The sequence below is a fragment of the Scophthalmus maximus genome, chromosome 11, assembly GCF_022379125.1.
Source record: "Scophthalmus maximus strain ysfricsl-2021 chromosome 11, ASM2237912v1, whole genome shotgun sequence".
Classification (NCBI taxonomy): domain Eukaryota; kingdom Metazoa; phylum Chordata; class Actinopteri; order Pleuronectiformes; family Scophthalmidae; genus Scophthalmus; species Scophthalmus maximus.
This window is the reverse complement of record NC_061525.1, coordinates 17,905,459-17,920,828: the sequence shown is the minus strand read 5'-3', so window position 1 is coordinate 17,920,828 and position 15,370 is coordinate 17,905,459. Positions and strand designations below refer to the sequence as shown.

Sequence of the window (15,370 nt, the reverse complement as noted above, 5' to 3'; positions counted from 1 at the left end):
TCTCACTCCTTCCTCACTGTGCCGACCGGAGAGACACGCGCTCCCTGCTTTTCTGCCTGGCTGCTGGCTCTGCTCCAGCATCGCTCCCCGTGCCTCTCGGGTGCTCGTCCTCCCCCCACCCCCCCCTCCAGCCTATGTCTCCCCCTGTGGGGTTTGTTGGCCAGCCTGCTTCCCTCGCTGCTGCTGCATTGGAGCTGTCTGACACTGCACTGCTACGCCGCTATACTGCTCTGCCTTTCACACTCACACTCTGCCTTGCTGGATAATCACTGAGACAGCGACGGAGGAACGGAAGGGAGGGAGGCAGGGACACAGAAAAGCCCGCACTCTGCTGCATTCTTCAGTCCGTCTTCTTCCGCTGCCTCCCCGGGCTGCTGGGGGTGCAGTGCAGGGGGACAACTGGACGGGGCGATATAGCTCCCTGAAGGAATTTATCCTCCTCTCTTCGCACTTCCTCGCTCTGCTCATTCCTGGGACAGAGTGCAGAGGAGGAGAGAAGAGGGAGGGACCGGGAGCAGGACTTCAGACCCTGCCTTCAGCTGCAATGCTCAGTGTCCCGCCGTGCTCCAGAGACAAGTGAGGGAAACACATGGGCATATTCGCATAGATCGAGACACAGCTCAGGCCGAGCGGACCAGCAGACGGAGGGACGGACGGACTGACAAGGACACCCAGTGTAGAAATATCTGAGTCAGACAAGACCACTGACTGACTGACTGACAGACAGGGGGTGTCATGGCGTCGGTGGACAGCACCGGTTTGAGTGTCTCTGGACGACGGACATCAGGGGATCTACTTCATGCTGGTCTGGCAGTTGCACTGCTGCTCGGTGAGTTATACCTCCGCCTGTACCTTTAGCTACCCTGTCACTCCTCGCTGTGTCATACATCAGAAAATGACACCAGAACATTGCACTCCTATCCCTCTGTGAAAAGATTTCACGCCAGCTTGTGTTGTTTGGTCGAATTGTTTATACATTTAAACTTGCCTCTATGCCCTCTACGCCTTCCTCTTTGGCTCCCCTTGTGGCAGCTCTGTTCTTCGGCGTCAGTCTGAGTGGGTGTTTTGCTGCTGTCACAATAAATCCCTACCCTTTTAATCCATTACTCCAAGCCAACGAATGCTGCCCTCCCTCGTCTTCCTTTCCACACCTGAGGCTAAAATGTATGATGTCACGGCTGATGTTTACTTGTTGCTGTACTGAGGGCATCAAGGTCAATAACGCACAACCCTTCTCCTCTAAACTTGGACATGTTCTGGTTGCTGCGCTGAATGATAGATTAGTTAAAAGTCTCTTCGTGGACACACCTAATGAGGTGGCACTTTCAACAGAAAGATTAAAAGCAAAAATAACCAATAAATCCAGGAAAAGTTTTGGCTCAGGAGTACACGGAAAAAATATATGTATTATAGCTACAATCCACATATGTGTGTGCGTATGTGTGGATACTCTGCCTGAGTTTGTTGTAGCTCCCAATAGTGCCCCCACGTCAACATTCCCTCCTTTAGCTCAGTTGATTCGAAGCGCAGCACAGTTCACGGCTGAGCTTTATGGCACCAAAAACAAGATCAATGGGTGTGTGAAGAGAGAACTGCATCATATTGAGATATTTCAAATAATAATGATAAAAAAAAACTATCTTATGCTCTTTCTTTCACTTTCCCCCCCAAAACATGTTGCCAGTAACAGTAAAATTCAAGTTGTTTATGATGTCCAACCAATAAATAAAAACAGCGTAACAAATGATAATGATTTATACGGTCAATATACGGTCTAAATAAGATAAGATAAGATATACCTTTATTTGTCCCACAATGGGGAAATTTGGGTATTATAGCAGCAAAGTGGACAGAAGAATATATATAGAAATTTACAAAAAAGGGTTAGTATGTACAAAATTTAACAAAAAAATAACATTAAATAAAAAAAAGGTATATCAATACTATATACAGATCAGTAGCAATAGTTGCACATGGAGACCAAATATAAATATTGCACAGTTAGTTATTGCACTTAACAAGAGTAATGAGTCCTTTTCAAGAACCACACATACCAAGGTCACTTGATTAAAAAATCTGTTTGCTTTTTAAGGATTAAACGTTAATGATAACCATATGACGAAATATGACCGTAAAATATTTATTCAGCAGCCTGAAATACATACAAGGTGTGGGCATGAGGCCGTTTATAAAGACAATAATTTTGTCTCTTGTCATTTTTTGGGGCCATTTTACCAGTAACATTTTGACATGAGGGTTTATTGAGGATGGGCAAATCCATTGTGCTGGAAATGTCAGTAGTACTTTTCTTGAAATGTCAGTTAATAAATTGTCACATACAAAAAGATAAAGCACTATTTTTTTCAACAATGAGACAAATAGTGTCAGCTTGAAAAATATGACAAACAATGTCACAGCCCTTTGAGGTAGCATGGATTGATTGTCAGTCTAGCCAGCCAAATGAGGCCTTGAAGATATTACAAATACAAAATAGACAAAATCTGGGTTTGGTCCGATGCAGAACTCTAGATCTGAACATTTTTCTCCAACAACAAACCAGGTACCAGTGTGGATCATCCCATATACTGTCAATCAAATATCATAATTCACTTATCTTTTTTTTTATTGGTCTTCTAAATACATTTGACTAAACTAGTACAGAGTACTTTTTTTTTCAGATTTATCGATTATGAAAAGAATCTTTTAGTTGCAGCCCGACTTAACATCACTGCTTATTTTCCAACTGAATTCTGCTCTGATCTTATTATTATTATATTCTATGCTCATTACACATCTGTTATATCAGGCCTGTATGGAACCACACAACCGTTTCTCTTCATTTGCTAAAACATTGCAGCAACATCTGCAAAAAGTCCCATTTAAAACCTGACGTGGAGTGAAAGGAGAATACACGGAAAATCTGAGGATAATTACTCCGGAAGTTCTGCCTTTTCTACGACTTAACACTAGAGTTCTTGTTCCAATTGATCCAAGCAGTGTAACAGGACAGTAGCTTGCTGTCAGGTTATAACTCAGGTTACAATTTTATCAGTAGCTGGCATTTACATGTGGTAATTACACCACATGCGTTTCTATGTTTGTGTCTATCATATTACACGAGTGTAAATCCATAAGTGTACATGCAGTGTAAACGTGACCTCCACCCCCCTACAACAGCCACAGCTCCGTTGATTGAGTCACTTAGCTGCTGTTGAAATTCCCTGCCCTGCTGTCACTCATTCACCTCAGAGGGGACAACTCACTTCCCTCACCTCTCCCAATCCATCCCTCTCTTCTTCCCTAGTGACCCACTCCATCACTTCCCGACACATTACTCCTGCCCCATTTCATCTCCTTCCCCCATTCTTCTCTCCCTCCCTCTGTCTGTCTATCCGTCTAACCCTCGCTCATAGAGGTAATAGTGTCCTCGGTCAGTTCTCTATGGGTTCAACTCAGAAATACATTAACCCTTCATGCGGTGGCCTACTTAAAAAAAGAAAAAAAAAACTCTCACCTTGACAGTCAGCCAAGGAGAGAGAGCGAGAGAGAGAGAGAGAGAGAGAGAGAGAGAGAGAGAGAGAGAGAGAGAGAGACACACACACACACACACACACACACACACACAAACACAGTCAGTTGCCTTTTCTCCCATCAGTGATTCCTTTATCGATGTTTCCCATGGGACATAGAGATATTTGATAGTGGAGCTAAAAATATCAGGCAATCTAGCCTATTACTCATGTACATACACACACACACACACACACACACGCACGCACACACACGCACACGCACACGCACACACACGCACACGCACACACACTGAATCTAAGGGGGTTTGCCAGGACAAACTGTAAAGGTGGAAGAAGAGTGGAGAAGAGTTAGAAAGGGGCAGAGAGAAGAGGGATAGTAGAGAGAACAGATGTAAAACGAGGGAGGTGTAGAATCTATTTCTAGGCATGGGAGCTTGGCGCTCCTCTCAGATATGTTCATCATGCTTGCAGCGTGCGTATACGCATGTCAGAGGGGAAGATCTCCCTCCTGGCATTGAGCCACTTATTATGCATCGAGGGTAAAAGTTCATTATTGTACTTTGCTCATAGTTTCGAAGGCGAACGATCCCAACCTGCAGCCGGCTACAGAAACATTTCAACTCTGTAGACTAAAACACACAAACATACACAGTGGCTCCTCACGTCTTTACTCTCCTAAAGTTTGTAGCGTCCCTGCGGAACAAGTTCTGAGAGCAAGTAAGACATGAAAGATTGAGGGAAACTGCAGCGAGACAGAGAGACGTGCAGTCCATTAAAAGAGAGCAAAACCGGAAAGAACAAGCCAGACCCAGATGACCTGAGTTGCCTCTAAAGGTAGAGAAGATAAGTCAAGACGATTACAGAGGAGAGTTAAAAATATCGGATTATAGAAGATGAGGCGAACGGTAGATACTGAGGAGAAGTTCGGAAAACTGAAGCGAGGAAAAAAACACACTGATATATATTTTTATCAACATCAACTTGACATTTACCCCTAAAAACTGTTTTGGTGAATTAATGCGAAAAACATGAAAAGCTAGATATACAGTGTATTCTCATTAAAGTTGAGTGAGAATGAACTTTTTTTATGGCTATATATCCAAATCATTTTTGTCTTTAATGGACTATAGTACTATTTTCATAATCGATTAATCTGTCGATTACTTTCTAGATTAATCGATAAGTTGTTTGGTCCATAAAATGGCAAAATTCCAGAAATGTTTTTTTTCTTGAACCGATTAATCGATTATCAAAATAAGTGGCGATTGATTAAGTAGTCGATTACTAATCGATCAATCGATTAACTGTTGCAGCTCCAGTGACAACAACTGATCACAGTGCGTCCGGAGCGTTTCACAGTAAACAGTGATTTCATCCAAGAGGGACTGGAGGGATTCCACCGTTTCACCGATGTCTTTACATAACGGGAAAGCAGGTTGCGCGACATTCTCTAATATATGCGAGTCCTTCACAAACACACAGGCGGCCGCACTTGTAGCCTGATGCTTTTTGCACCATATCCAAGTGCAACACGATCCTGAGCAGGTCACCGTGGACGCGAGCGTTTATAAATAGGCCCCAAGAGTGTGAGAGACACCGGAGCAACAGTCTGGGAACCACACCAGCTGTCCCATTGCAAAACCAGCATCATCCACCCAGCAGGACCCAGATACCAATACAAGATGACACTGCCTGTTTGGAAACCAAAAGACTCACTGGGTGTTTTCTGCTTTGCATAACGCAATATCACAGGACACAAGCAATATAGATTAATAAGCTGCATTTTTTTTTGTTGTGATTTGGGATATTATGGATAACTTACATTTGACATAGATCAGTCAGTGTCTGTAAGTCGTTCTCAGCCAGAAACCAAAGTCTCAACATCTGATTCATGCTTCTGTGTATATGTTCGACAGTCTGGTCATCCATTGTGCACAGAGGAGAGGTGAACGCACTTAGATGAATTAATAAATGAGCTAAAATAATAGTAAAATGACTGATACATTTCAAACTTGACCCCCTCACCCCAAAAAACACTTTGGGGGGACGACGACAAAAGAATTACTTGTACCTGATTACTGAGTAATATTTCGGTTGAACCACGAGTCCCGAGTCAATACCTGTGTTCAGGTTGTTCAAGTCAAGGCCAGCAGAGGGCAGGTTATCACATTTCTAGCACATTTGGGATTCGTGACTCATGATTTATGTGATGTTGTAAATGTCACATTTGGTTTTTTTTTTACCACATTTAAAGGAGGCTTTTGTAAAAAAAAAAAAGAAAAGAAATCCAGCGACAATCTATTTTCAGCAACATGTTTTCCACATTCTCCCTCAGCTTTCTCCACAATCAATGGCAGTGTGCAATTACTATGGCGCGGCACAAAGGGGCATGAGTAGGCAGCGGGGGAGTCAAATAGTCAAACAGAATCCTTGTTTGGTCCTCAATGAGAGGCTGGCTTTTCTAGAAACAGAATGTTGGAAAAATTAGGTCATTATATGTTGCGCAGTATTTTGATCATATAACTGCAGCAGCAGAAAGACTCGATTCTCTCTCTGAGCCCGAAGTACGGTGCCAGCAGCATCACAGACAGAGTAGGAAGATTTGAAAAGGAAATGACTGCATTTGCATAGATTATATATATATATATATATATATATATATATATATATATATATATATATATATATATATATATATATTTATTTATTTGCACTTGATTTGTTGTGTCTTGAAAACAGCATACATTTTATTTAAAGTATAAATATACCACAGCTTTTGTTTTGTCCTTGTACTTGACTGCCTCTGTAAATACTAAGTGCAGTGTGAAACAGTAGCAAGTGAAGCCACATTGTTTCTATGGCTGAAGGTGTTAAGATTTTGAAAATGCATTCGACACCGTGATTGTCTTTTACTCGACTGTATGTGTGTTTTTCTTTCTTTCTATTTGTTTGTTTTTATTCAAAAGCAACAATTTCTCTTCCTTTCTATTCATTCCTGTCCACCATTTCCTTTCTCTCTTGCGTCAGGTGTGTGGAGCGTTGGTGGACTGGAGGTGTTGACAGGTAAAGTGTCCTCAATCGAAGCAATGAACGGCTCCACGGTCCTGCTGCCCTGCACCTACGCCTCCTGTATTGGCATCAAAGACCTCTACTTCAACTGGCACTACAATGACAATGGAACCATGATGAAGGTACAACGTACAAACATGGACAAGCACATGGGTGCGCACACACACAAACACCAACGTGGATGTCTTGAGCAATAGTATTTATCACCAGAGCTCAATATTGAGGAGACGTCCAGTTCGCTACACAGATCAACAGGTTCACAGTGTATCGCGTCCCAACATAGTCTACCTATCTCCGGTCTCTGTAATTTTCTGTAGAAAATTCCACAACATTGTCAATCTCCACGTATATCCATGTACAAACGTGTGTGTGTGTGTGTGTGTGTGTGTGTGTGTGTGTGTGTGTGTGTGTGCGTGCGCGCAGTTATGTGACGCAACGATCCCCATGGAGGGCGTGGAGCCCCGGGTCAGTGTTTACCATGATCGCGTGGACTTTGTCGGCTCCTCGAAGAAGAACAACATCTCCATCCTGCTGTGGAACATCACATTTGAAGACCAAGGGGAATACATCTGCTTCGCCCGGAACCGGAAGGAGAAGAACCGCAACCACAGCGCTGTCATCACTCTCATAGTGGTGGACCAAAGTATGTGACAGATGCACACACACACACCTGCTACAGAAATAACTGTATCTATAACTCCACACCATGATCGTGCTTGGGCTCCTTAGACGAGAGGTGTTTCTATACTGTGCTACTCTTTCTCTGAATTGTTTTACATCATCTCCCTGTCCTTGTCTTTCTCCCTCACAACATCTCTCCCTCTATTCCTCTTCAGTGAGGGAGATTGACAATACTTTGACAACCATCATTGTCTCCGTGGTGGGTGGAGTCATCGGCTTAGTTATCTTTGTCATGGTGATAAAGGCCTTGGTTGTTCACTTCCTGCTGAAGGATGATGAGAAGAAGTGAGTATAGCATTGACTGTGGTAGGGGCTAAATTAAGAAAAGGAAAGAATATATTTGATTGTAGACAGCAATTTAAAATAAAATGTTACCAAATATATAACTGCAAGTACTTGTGACCTGAAAAATTGTAATAATACTTTTTGTATTTAAAAAAAAATTGTGATGAAATAATGTCCTTCATGTGTGTTTCTATGTAAATGGGTTATCCTAACTGAATAGATATAGACAAGATTAATGTTATGCTGCAAGAAGACAGTTAATTTGTTACATTACATTCATTTAGAAGATGCATTTAGAAGATGCTTTACTCCAAATCAATAAGTACATCGAACCATGGAAATATTACTTGAAAAGTGAAAGAATCAAGAGAGTACATAAACATTTTCAGCCAGGCAAAATTCTAACATCTTATGCTTTGCTTTCTCTGCCCCCTGCAGTAAAGAGTGCCTGGTGAGCTCCTCAGGGAACGACAACACAGAAAATGGACTCACGGGAGCCAAAGGTGACAACAAAGGGACGCCAAAGGCATGAGGAAAAAGCAAAGTATGGCTGAATGTTTGTATATACGTTAGACGAATGACGCGCGCTCAGAGAAGACGCTGTTGTCAGTGGACTGTTTTATCTTACTAGTGGCTAAACCAATACAATATGTTAATGTATCTTTTAAATCATGCTTGAGATTTGGGAGGTGTGAAATGTGCACGGGGGGCCTGGATCACTTCCTCACTTCCATGGCAGCCCACTTGCTACACAGCGCACAGCATCGGCTATCAAATTCTGCTCCGTTATCTCACCGAGCCTCACACGTAGCCCACAGATAAGGCTCAAGTATAAAGCTTTTGCTTCCAACTTTAAAGACACGCTTTCCCAAACCGCTTCCTCTTCAAGGTATGTTTTCAAAGAAGTTCTAATTACTAAGAACTACTGCATCACTTTAGAGGAAGTGCTTTGCAAAAGAGCAGATACTTTATGTAGCCTCAAGTTGGTTTGTAAGTTGCAGAATTTAACTGCCCCGCCGAAATACAGTAACCAATTTCAAGTTGACAAGCAGCAGCATGTTCGATTCTCCATTTGGAGCTCATGGGTCTAATGTTGTCCACATCTCCAAGTCATCTCCAGTCGTCCAATCTGGACCCAAACAAACCTGACCAGTCAACAGGAGAGCAGCAAACAAAAAAAAAATGCTCACATGATGACGCTGATGCATTTCCACCTCCAAACTATTAAAAAAAAATTAACTGTCCCGGTCTAAACACTGATCTTAATTTCTGAAATATGACTTTCATGCTTAGTGCCGGGCCCAGTACGATGCACTGTCGGGGTGTGCTCGGTTCATTAAAAGGGTCAAACAGCAGATTTTGATCAGCCGCTGGCTCGCTAAAGGCTGACAACTGGGCTTTCTTGGGTGACTAAGAAGGATCCAGCTCTGCACAGGTTTTTATTGTTTTGCTCTAGATGAAACACAGGTGCCTGTTATGCTTCTGCTCCCTCTGCTGGCGGGAGGATAAAAAAACACAGAAAATGTATGAAAAAAACAAACAAACAAAAGACAACAACCCTCATCTGAAAGACAATCCCCAGACCTACCCAGCTCCCTGTAGGAAGGAATGAACGTAATCATGCTGCTTCTGACTAATAACCAATGCATTTTTAGCATGTGCGCATTTTATATAACGTCATATAAGTATGTGTTGTCTAGTACCACAGTACATTTCTGTGTGTCTTTGTTTGGTCCCCATTCAACCCTTCACATCAAGCTCACCTGAATGAAGCTAAGTGAGGAAATGCCAGGTGAGCACCTCCCTCCCAACACTGCTACACCTGTTCTGACCCCTTTAACCAGGTCAGGGTGATTTTTGTCTTAGCGTAATGACCTGCAGATATTCGAGGGAAAGCAAGGGTGAAAAACAAATGCAAGAACCAATTTCTTTTTGGCACCTCCAAATTTGAAATTGAAATACAAACAAAAAAGTTTAAGACGTTGGCAACTGTCACATCGGCAGCATATAATGCAAGTAGGAAGAGCAACATACATCCGCAGTTCTCCGGATACCAGTTCACTCTTTTAATTTCCTCCGTTTCAAATGAAGTCCGACTGGCTCCCTTTCAATGCAAACTAGCTCGGATAACCATAAATGAACAATTCAAGTAAATTCATACAGCCTCAGTAATAAAGGCAGCACAGCACTGGGACAGATTGCTACAAAAAGAATGTAACGAGCCTGTCAGGGAATAAATGTGAACTACTGTCCAAAAGGTAGCCTATATATATATATATATATTTTTTAATTCATTACAAAAAATAATATCCACTGTGGCAGTGTTATTACAAAAATGAAAGGCAAGTTTTTCTTTGCTGACTGTTGCTAACTGTCATGTTCAGTGGAACTTGACGACAAGCCAAAACGTTCAGTGTTTCACTCAGTTCACAGTTCAGATTAGCAAATAACGTGTTGCTGTGACTGCACCTGAAGACTATGGGATGTTTGTTGTGAGTTTTCGATAGGCAGTGGTGTCTTCGCCCTGAGCACGTAGCAAGTGTTAAAGGGTTCGGTGGGAGCAAATACAGATTTAAATAGTGGAACAAATGAAATGACTTGTTTAGGAAGAGAATAAGAGTGAATAGGAGAGTCTTCATACAATAATTTTCTCAGCCTGTGCGAAGTCAACAGGGGTGAACTTTAGACCATTAGAAACTAAAACCTCTCTGTGCGACTCCGGCGGTCACGAGAGGTCACTTCTGCGGAGCTGGCCGACATGACCCACCACACCCGCCTGCATAGCTTGAATAGCTGTGACAGCTGGAAGCTACTCACAGACATCTGCGCACACACACACATATGCCGACACGCGCGTACTCACGACCGAGCCACAGAGTGCAGTACACCGGCCTTGCATAGAAACAACACAGCACTTTACCACTGATCAGAGTGGCTGCACCACACAGGAAACCATGGCAACGACGTCGCAGTCAGATATACAGTACGAGAGTTGACTAAAGCCGACATTTTTTAATCACATGTTTAACCAGTGTGCACCTGACAACAGCATTGTGTCATAAAATGGTGTCAGCGTTGACCGTCTACGTGTTGTCTCATTGGAACAGAGCTCTGTGGCAAGATTTGATCTTATTTTTCTAATTGTTAGTTTGCTGCTCTCCAGCACTGGAGCGCATTTGCCCTTTTTTTTTTTGCTTTCAATGGAAGCAATAAGACAGACACCAGGTTATGCAATAAACTGCCACAAGGCACTTTATAGATAGTGTCTGGACTGGCTGTGATAGCATCTGTATGTCCAAGGCACTGTTCACGTGTAGCTACACTGTACGAATGTATCTCATTTGGACTAATGCATTGACATTATGGTTCATATAGCTACATGAGACAGATTTAACTGCATCGGACCAATCGATATCAGATCCCCTATACACTTGGCATTGAATTCCCAGCGTAGATGGAATATGTTTCAAGAAGAGCCAGTTGCTTCAAGCTCCATTATAAAACACCTCCAACTTCTTCCTTTCATTGACTGAGCAAAACTCTACAGCCGATTTCTGATTATCCACGTCTGTCGTGGATAATCAGAAATCAAAAACGAGTCGTGCAACCAGAGATATAAAAATCAAGAAGGCGAAAAGAACGTTCAGAAAAGAGGACACAGATTCTAATGGCTTTTCATGTGTAAATCATGAAAGTACAATAGTAATAATTGTCTTGTGTACATGTTGGACCATCTGTACCTAGTCGTTTAATGAGGCCTGTATCTGGAGTGAACTGAGAGTACGGTTTAACCGTACTATATCACAGCACAGTTAGTTTCACATAGCCACATCTATCTCCACAGCATTGTATCAAGGCTGAGAACGGCCTGGCACTCTGATTCATCAGTAATTCTTTAAAGCGACCACAATCATCTTGGGAGCCCAGGATGCAACATTCAGGTGGAAGAGGGTCCACCACTCTCCTGTAACTTGTGTCAGCTAGAACTAAGAAAAAATGTACTGGATGGATTTCAACAGTTTCGCCATTTAAAAGTCTGCTGGGTTCAAAAGAGCCTTTTTAAAATCTGACTGCTATTTTATGGGCATTATATTTTGCCTCAATCCCGAGCGTGCAATTTGAGATTTGGAGCACAGAAAAAAAAAATATTTTGCAAGCACATAAAATATATTTTGAAGATAGATTATATGCAAGCAGAAAATTATTCAGTTTGAGCTAAACAAAAATCAACCCTGTGCTCAACAAATGTATTCACATGCTCAAATTGCTCACTCAGGAACGGGCCACATATATAACGGCATACTATTTTACCACCTAGAAAATGCCATACAAGACAACCAGTGTCCGGTGTTGTTCTTCCTTTCATCAATGCATTGTACTGTAATAATCCCGTTATTGTTGCAACCATTATTTCAACCATAGCAATGCTCTCAACACTTTGTGGTTTGCTATTTCACCTTTGGAGTGGATCATTGGTAACAAACTTGTCCTCTGACCGAGAAGACTTTTGGTTGTCATGAATGGCTTGAACAGATGTATGGATTTACCATCTTAATAGCATGTGTGTCACACTAATTCCTGATTTTGGTTCAGGCAATTAGATTCCATTCAAAATACAGATACTATGAAGAAGCTAAAGAGGCGTGAAACAACACATTTGAAATGCATTTTCCTCTGGAATTTTATTGCTGGGTATAAATGGGATCAGCGCTGATCTTTGTTCATGGAAATTAGGTAGTTACTGATTTGTAATGTACTATTGTGAGCGCTACAGAAGACTGTAATAGCTCCTAACATTGTAACTGTAACTGTGCAGTGTTAGACGTGATACGGTATTCTTGTTGTGTTTTAACACTGAATGTTATGGATAAACGGATGTACTATACACAGATACGCACACACACACACACACACACACACACACACACACTTGCTTCCTCATCTAACCATCCATGTGTATAAGGAGTACACAGTCTTCCTGTGAGGAAAAGCATCGCTGTGGAGTTGATGCGTCTGTTAGTGTACTTTTCTTCCTCCATACCTCTAACACTAACCTGGCTCAACAAATTTCATGTGGGGACTGTGATGCATAACGTGGATATTTGTGGCCACTGTTTAAGTCCCTGTTCCTTTCTGTGGTCTTCTGTGATTTTATTTGATTTTTTGGGAGTGAAGCCCACTAACCCTGTTTTACAGTTTCAGGAGATTGCTGGGATGGATTTATTCCCCTGAAGTGAAACTACTGACAAGAAAAAAAATAACTATATTGAAATCCGCCCAGCAAACAATATAGGCAGGCATGTGGGGGAGGGTGTCTGAGTAATGAAGGCCACGTACAGAATGTGCGTGACAAACAGGATAATGTTACTTGATCGAATGTACGAATGCGTAATACATCTAGCCTTCGCATTCTCATGAAATTGTTCTGGGTTATGGAATGACTGTTTAAAGTATTCATTTTGTTTCTGGGTAAATTCTGACATGCATGTTCTTGTCCAGGAAAACATGAGTTGATTTCAGCCAACTGCTTGCAGTGATTGCTGCAGAACTGACTCTGCCCTGTGCAACACTCCCCCTGCAGTGGTGCAATACATCACAGTCAACACAACATGACTGCCACCTAGTGGTAAATGCCTAACACATTATAATAGAAATATAATCATGTAATCCTCTCCAGCAGAAGCTAGTGAAACATACAACAGGCGTTTATTGTATTTTCATTCAGACCATACAGGTTGTATGATGAAAAAAAAAACAGTGTCAATCACAACCAAGGATAGAATTATAATTGTATGTAACTGAATGATAAGCTCATTGTGGCAGTTGAAACCATTCATAAATCATAAATAGTAACCGCAATCGCTTTTACATGACACCACTAGTAACATAGATATACATCATTTAATCCCAGTGCCTATTGGGTGTTTTATCAGCATTCAATGTGGTTTACACAAGTTTACACAAAATCTATTAGGAAAAGGATTCACAACACTATTTGTACAAACGTGGATTCTTTCTCAAATTGCTCCCAGGTGACGACGTCTACAGTGAGAGTTAAATAGATACAGACAGTCTCAGTGTTAGTGTCACATTTTTCTCACAAAAAAGTGTTGGGAGTTCCGACTGACCACTACGGTTCCTTCGTATTGCTCTTACTGCCAGAGCAGCTGAAACTCATACTGCCAGTCCAAGAGTCTCACGTCTGCTGTTGTTACAACACTATCACCATGACACCACAACTCTATTTGTACACTTACACCACAAAAACATATTACCGTCTTCCACTGTATCGATGGCATTACAGTACTAAATTGCGTATGATATCGGCTCTGTATCACTGATGTATTTCTTAGCGGCTGAAGCTCGCACTGCCAAGCCAAGAGTCTGACGTCTGCTCTCTGCTTCCCACATTCCACACGGAACAATTGATCAAGCCACTGATCGAACGTTGGTTTAATTCAGCAAACGGGTTTTTACTACAATCCCAAACGCAAGGGGATGATAAATCGACGGGGGGAAATAGGAGCAATCCGTTCTTATTTTTGGCACAAACATGATCGATTCCACAGTAAGAATTTTGAGATAGTGAACGACATTTTTTAGCAATGCCAAACTGTGTACAAACGACTATTGTAACATAGTGTTTGTCAATATTATATCACATGTCTAGCGAACTGCCTTCTATAACTCTTAATCTTGTAGACCATGGCTAGCTAGCTAGCAAGAGATTTGAATTATAAGCACAGGCTGACACTGACCGTTCCACATCTCACTGCAGTCCCACACTTTCAATCGTTTCAACGATGTGTTCCTTACACGTCCAGCAGCTGTAAACTTAATCATATTGAAATCCAACCAAGAAATTCACATCTACACATTATCTTAAGGTGTCTAACTCTAGACACTCGGAAATTCCTAATTTTGCTTACAATAACACATTCAAATTCAACACACACACACACACACACACACACACCTGTAATCAACCTTTCTCTGAATGCTCAGCTGTCTGTCTGTGTTTGTTTGTGACCTTGTTGCTCATGCTCCCTTCATGACTATGCACCTCAAACCTTTGACTTGTCAAAAAAATAAAATATAATACTATGAATAAAATGCTGGTTGAAATTCCCAGAGCCCTGTCGAGTCTCACTGTGTCTTCATCCGAATCACAGAGAACGTCCCCCCATCCATCCACTTTGAAAAGGTGATAGAGAATGAAATAATTCAATCCATGATAGGTGTGTTTCTCTTTTTTGTGTGTGTTATGATGCATGGTATAATGTATTGGTAAATACATGAGGCAGATTAGGATATAAGCTACAGAGACAGGAATGGGAGGATAGGAATTGGTTGATATTGATACTGTAGAGCACAAATCTAATTCACGCTAATTGTTCAATCTAATTGTTTTCATAGACACCCAATAACACGCTACAACCAGGTCACGTGATCACAGCCTCCCAGTGAGACTACGTGGGTTCTATACAAATTGTGCATTACTTTTCGTATGTTTAAGTACGAAAAGTGAATGAGAACAGCCTGCACAGGAACTGATTCTTTAGCAGTGCTTAATACATGCTCCTTTATGAATAACTTATTGCCTATAAAGACTGATAGACTTTTCTTCAGTCAATTCTGACAACTTGTCATGTCAACAAATGTCATATCATGTCATGTCAAGATGGCCCAAATGTGGATGATAAACTAGTATGTTAAATCTACTAATTTTGTAAATAAAAACGAATGAAAATTATACAACCATTATCTTTCCATCGTCACGGATACCCGCCGTGGAGCTTAAC

General features: G+C 41.6%; 1 protein-coding gene across 1 annotated transcript; it reads left to right on the top strand.

The window, feature by feature from the left end:
- LOC118298902 (sodium channel subunit beta-4-like) lies at positions 1 to 14,699 on the top strand. The gene is made up of 5 exons (XM_035622101.2): positions 1 to 829; positions 6,561 to 6,724; positions 7,026 to 7,245; positions 7,439 to 7,568; positions 8,007 to 14,699. Exons 1-5 carry the CDS (start codon positions 736 to 738, stop codon positions 8,098 to 8,100), a joined length of 702 nt encoding a protein of 233 aa, XP_035477994.1. The 5' UTR covers positions 1 to 735; the 3' UTR covers positions 8,101 to 14,699.
- The last annotated feature ends 671 nt before the right edge of the window (positions 14,700 to 15,370 follow it).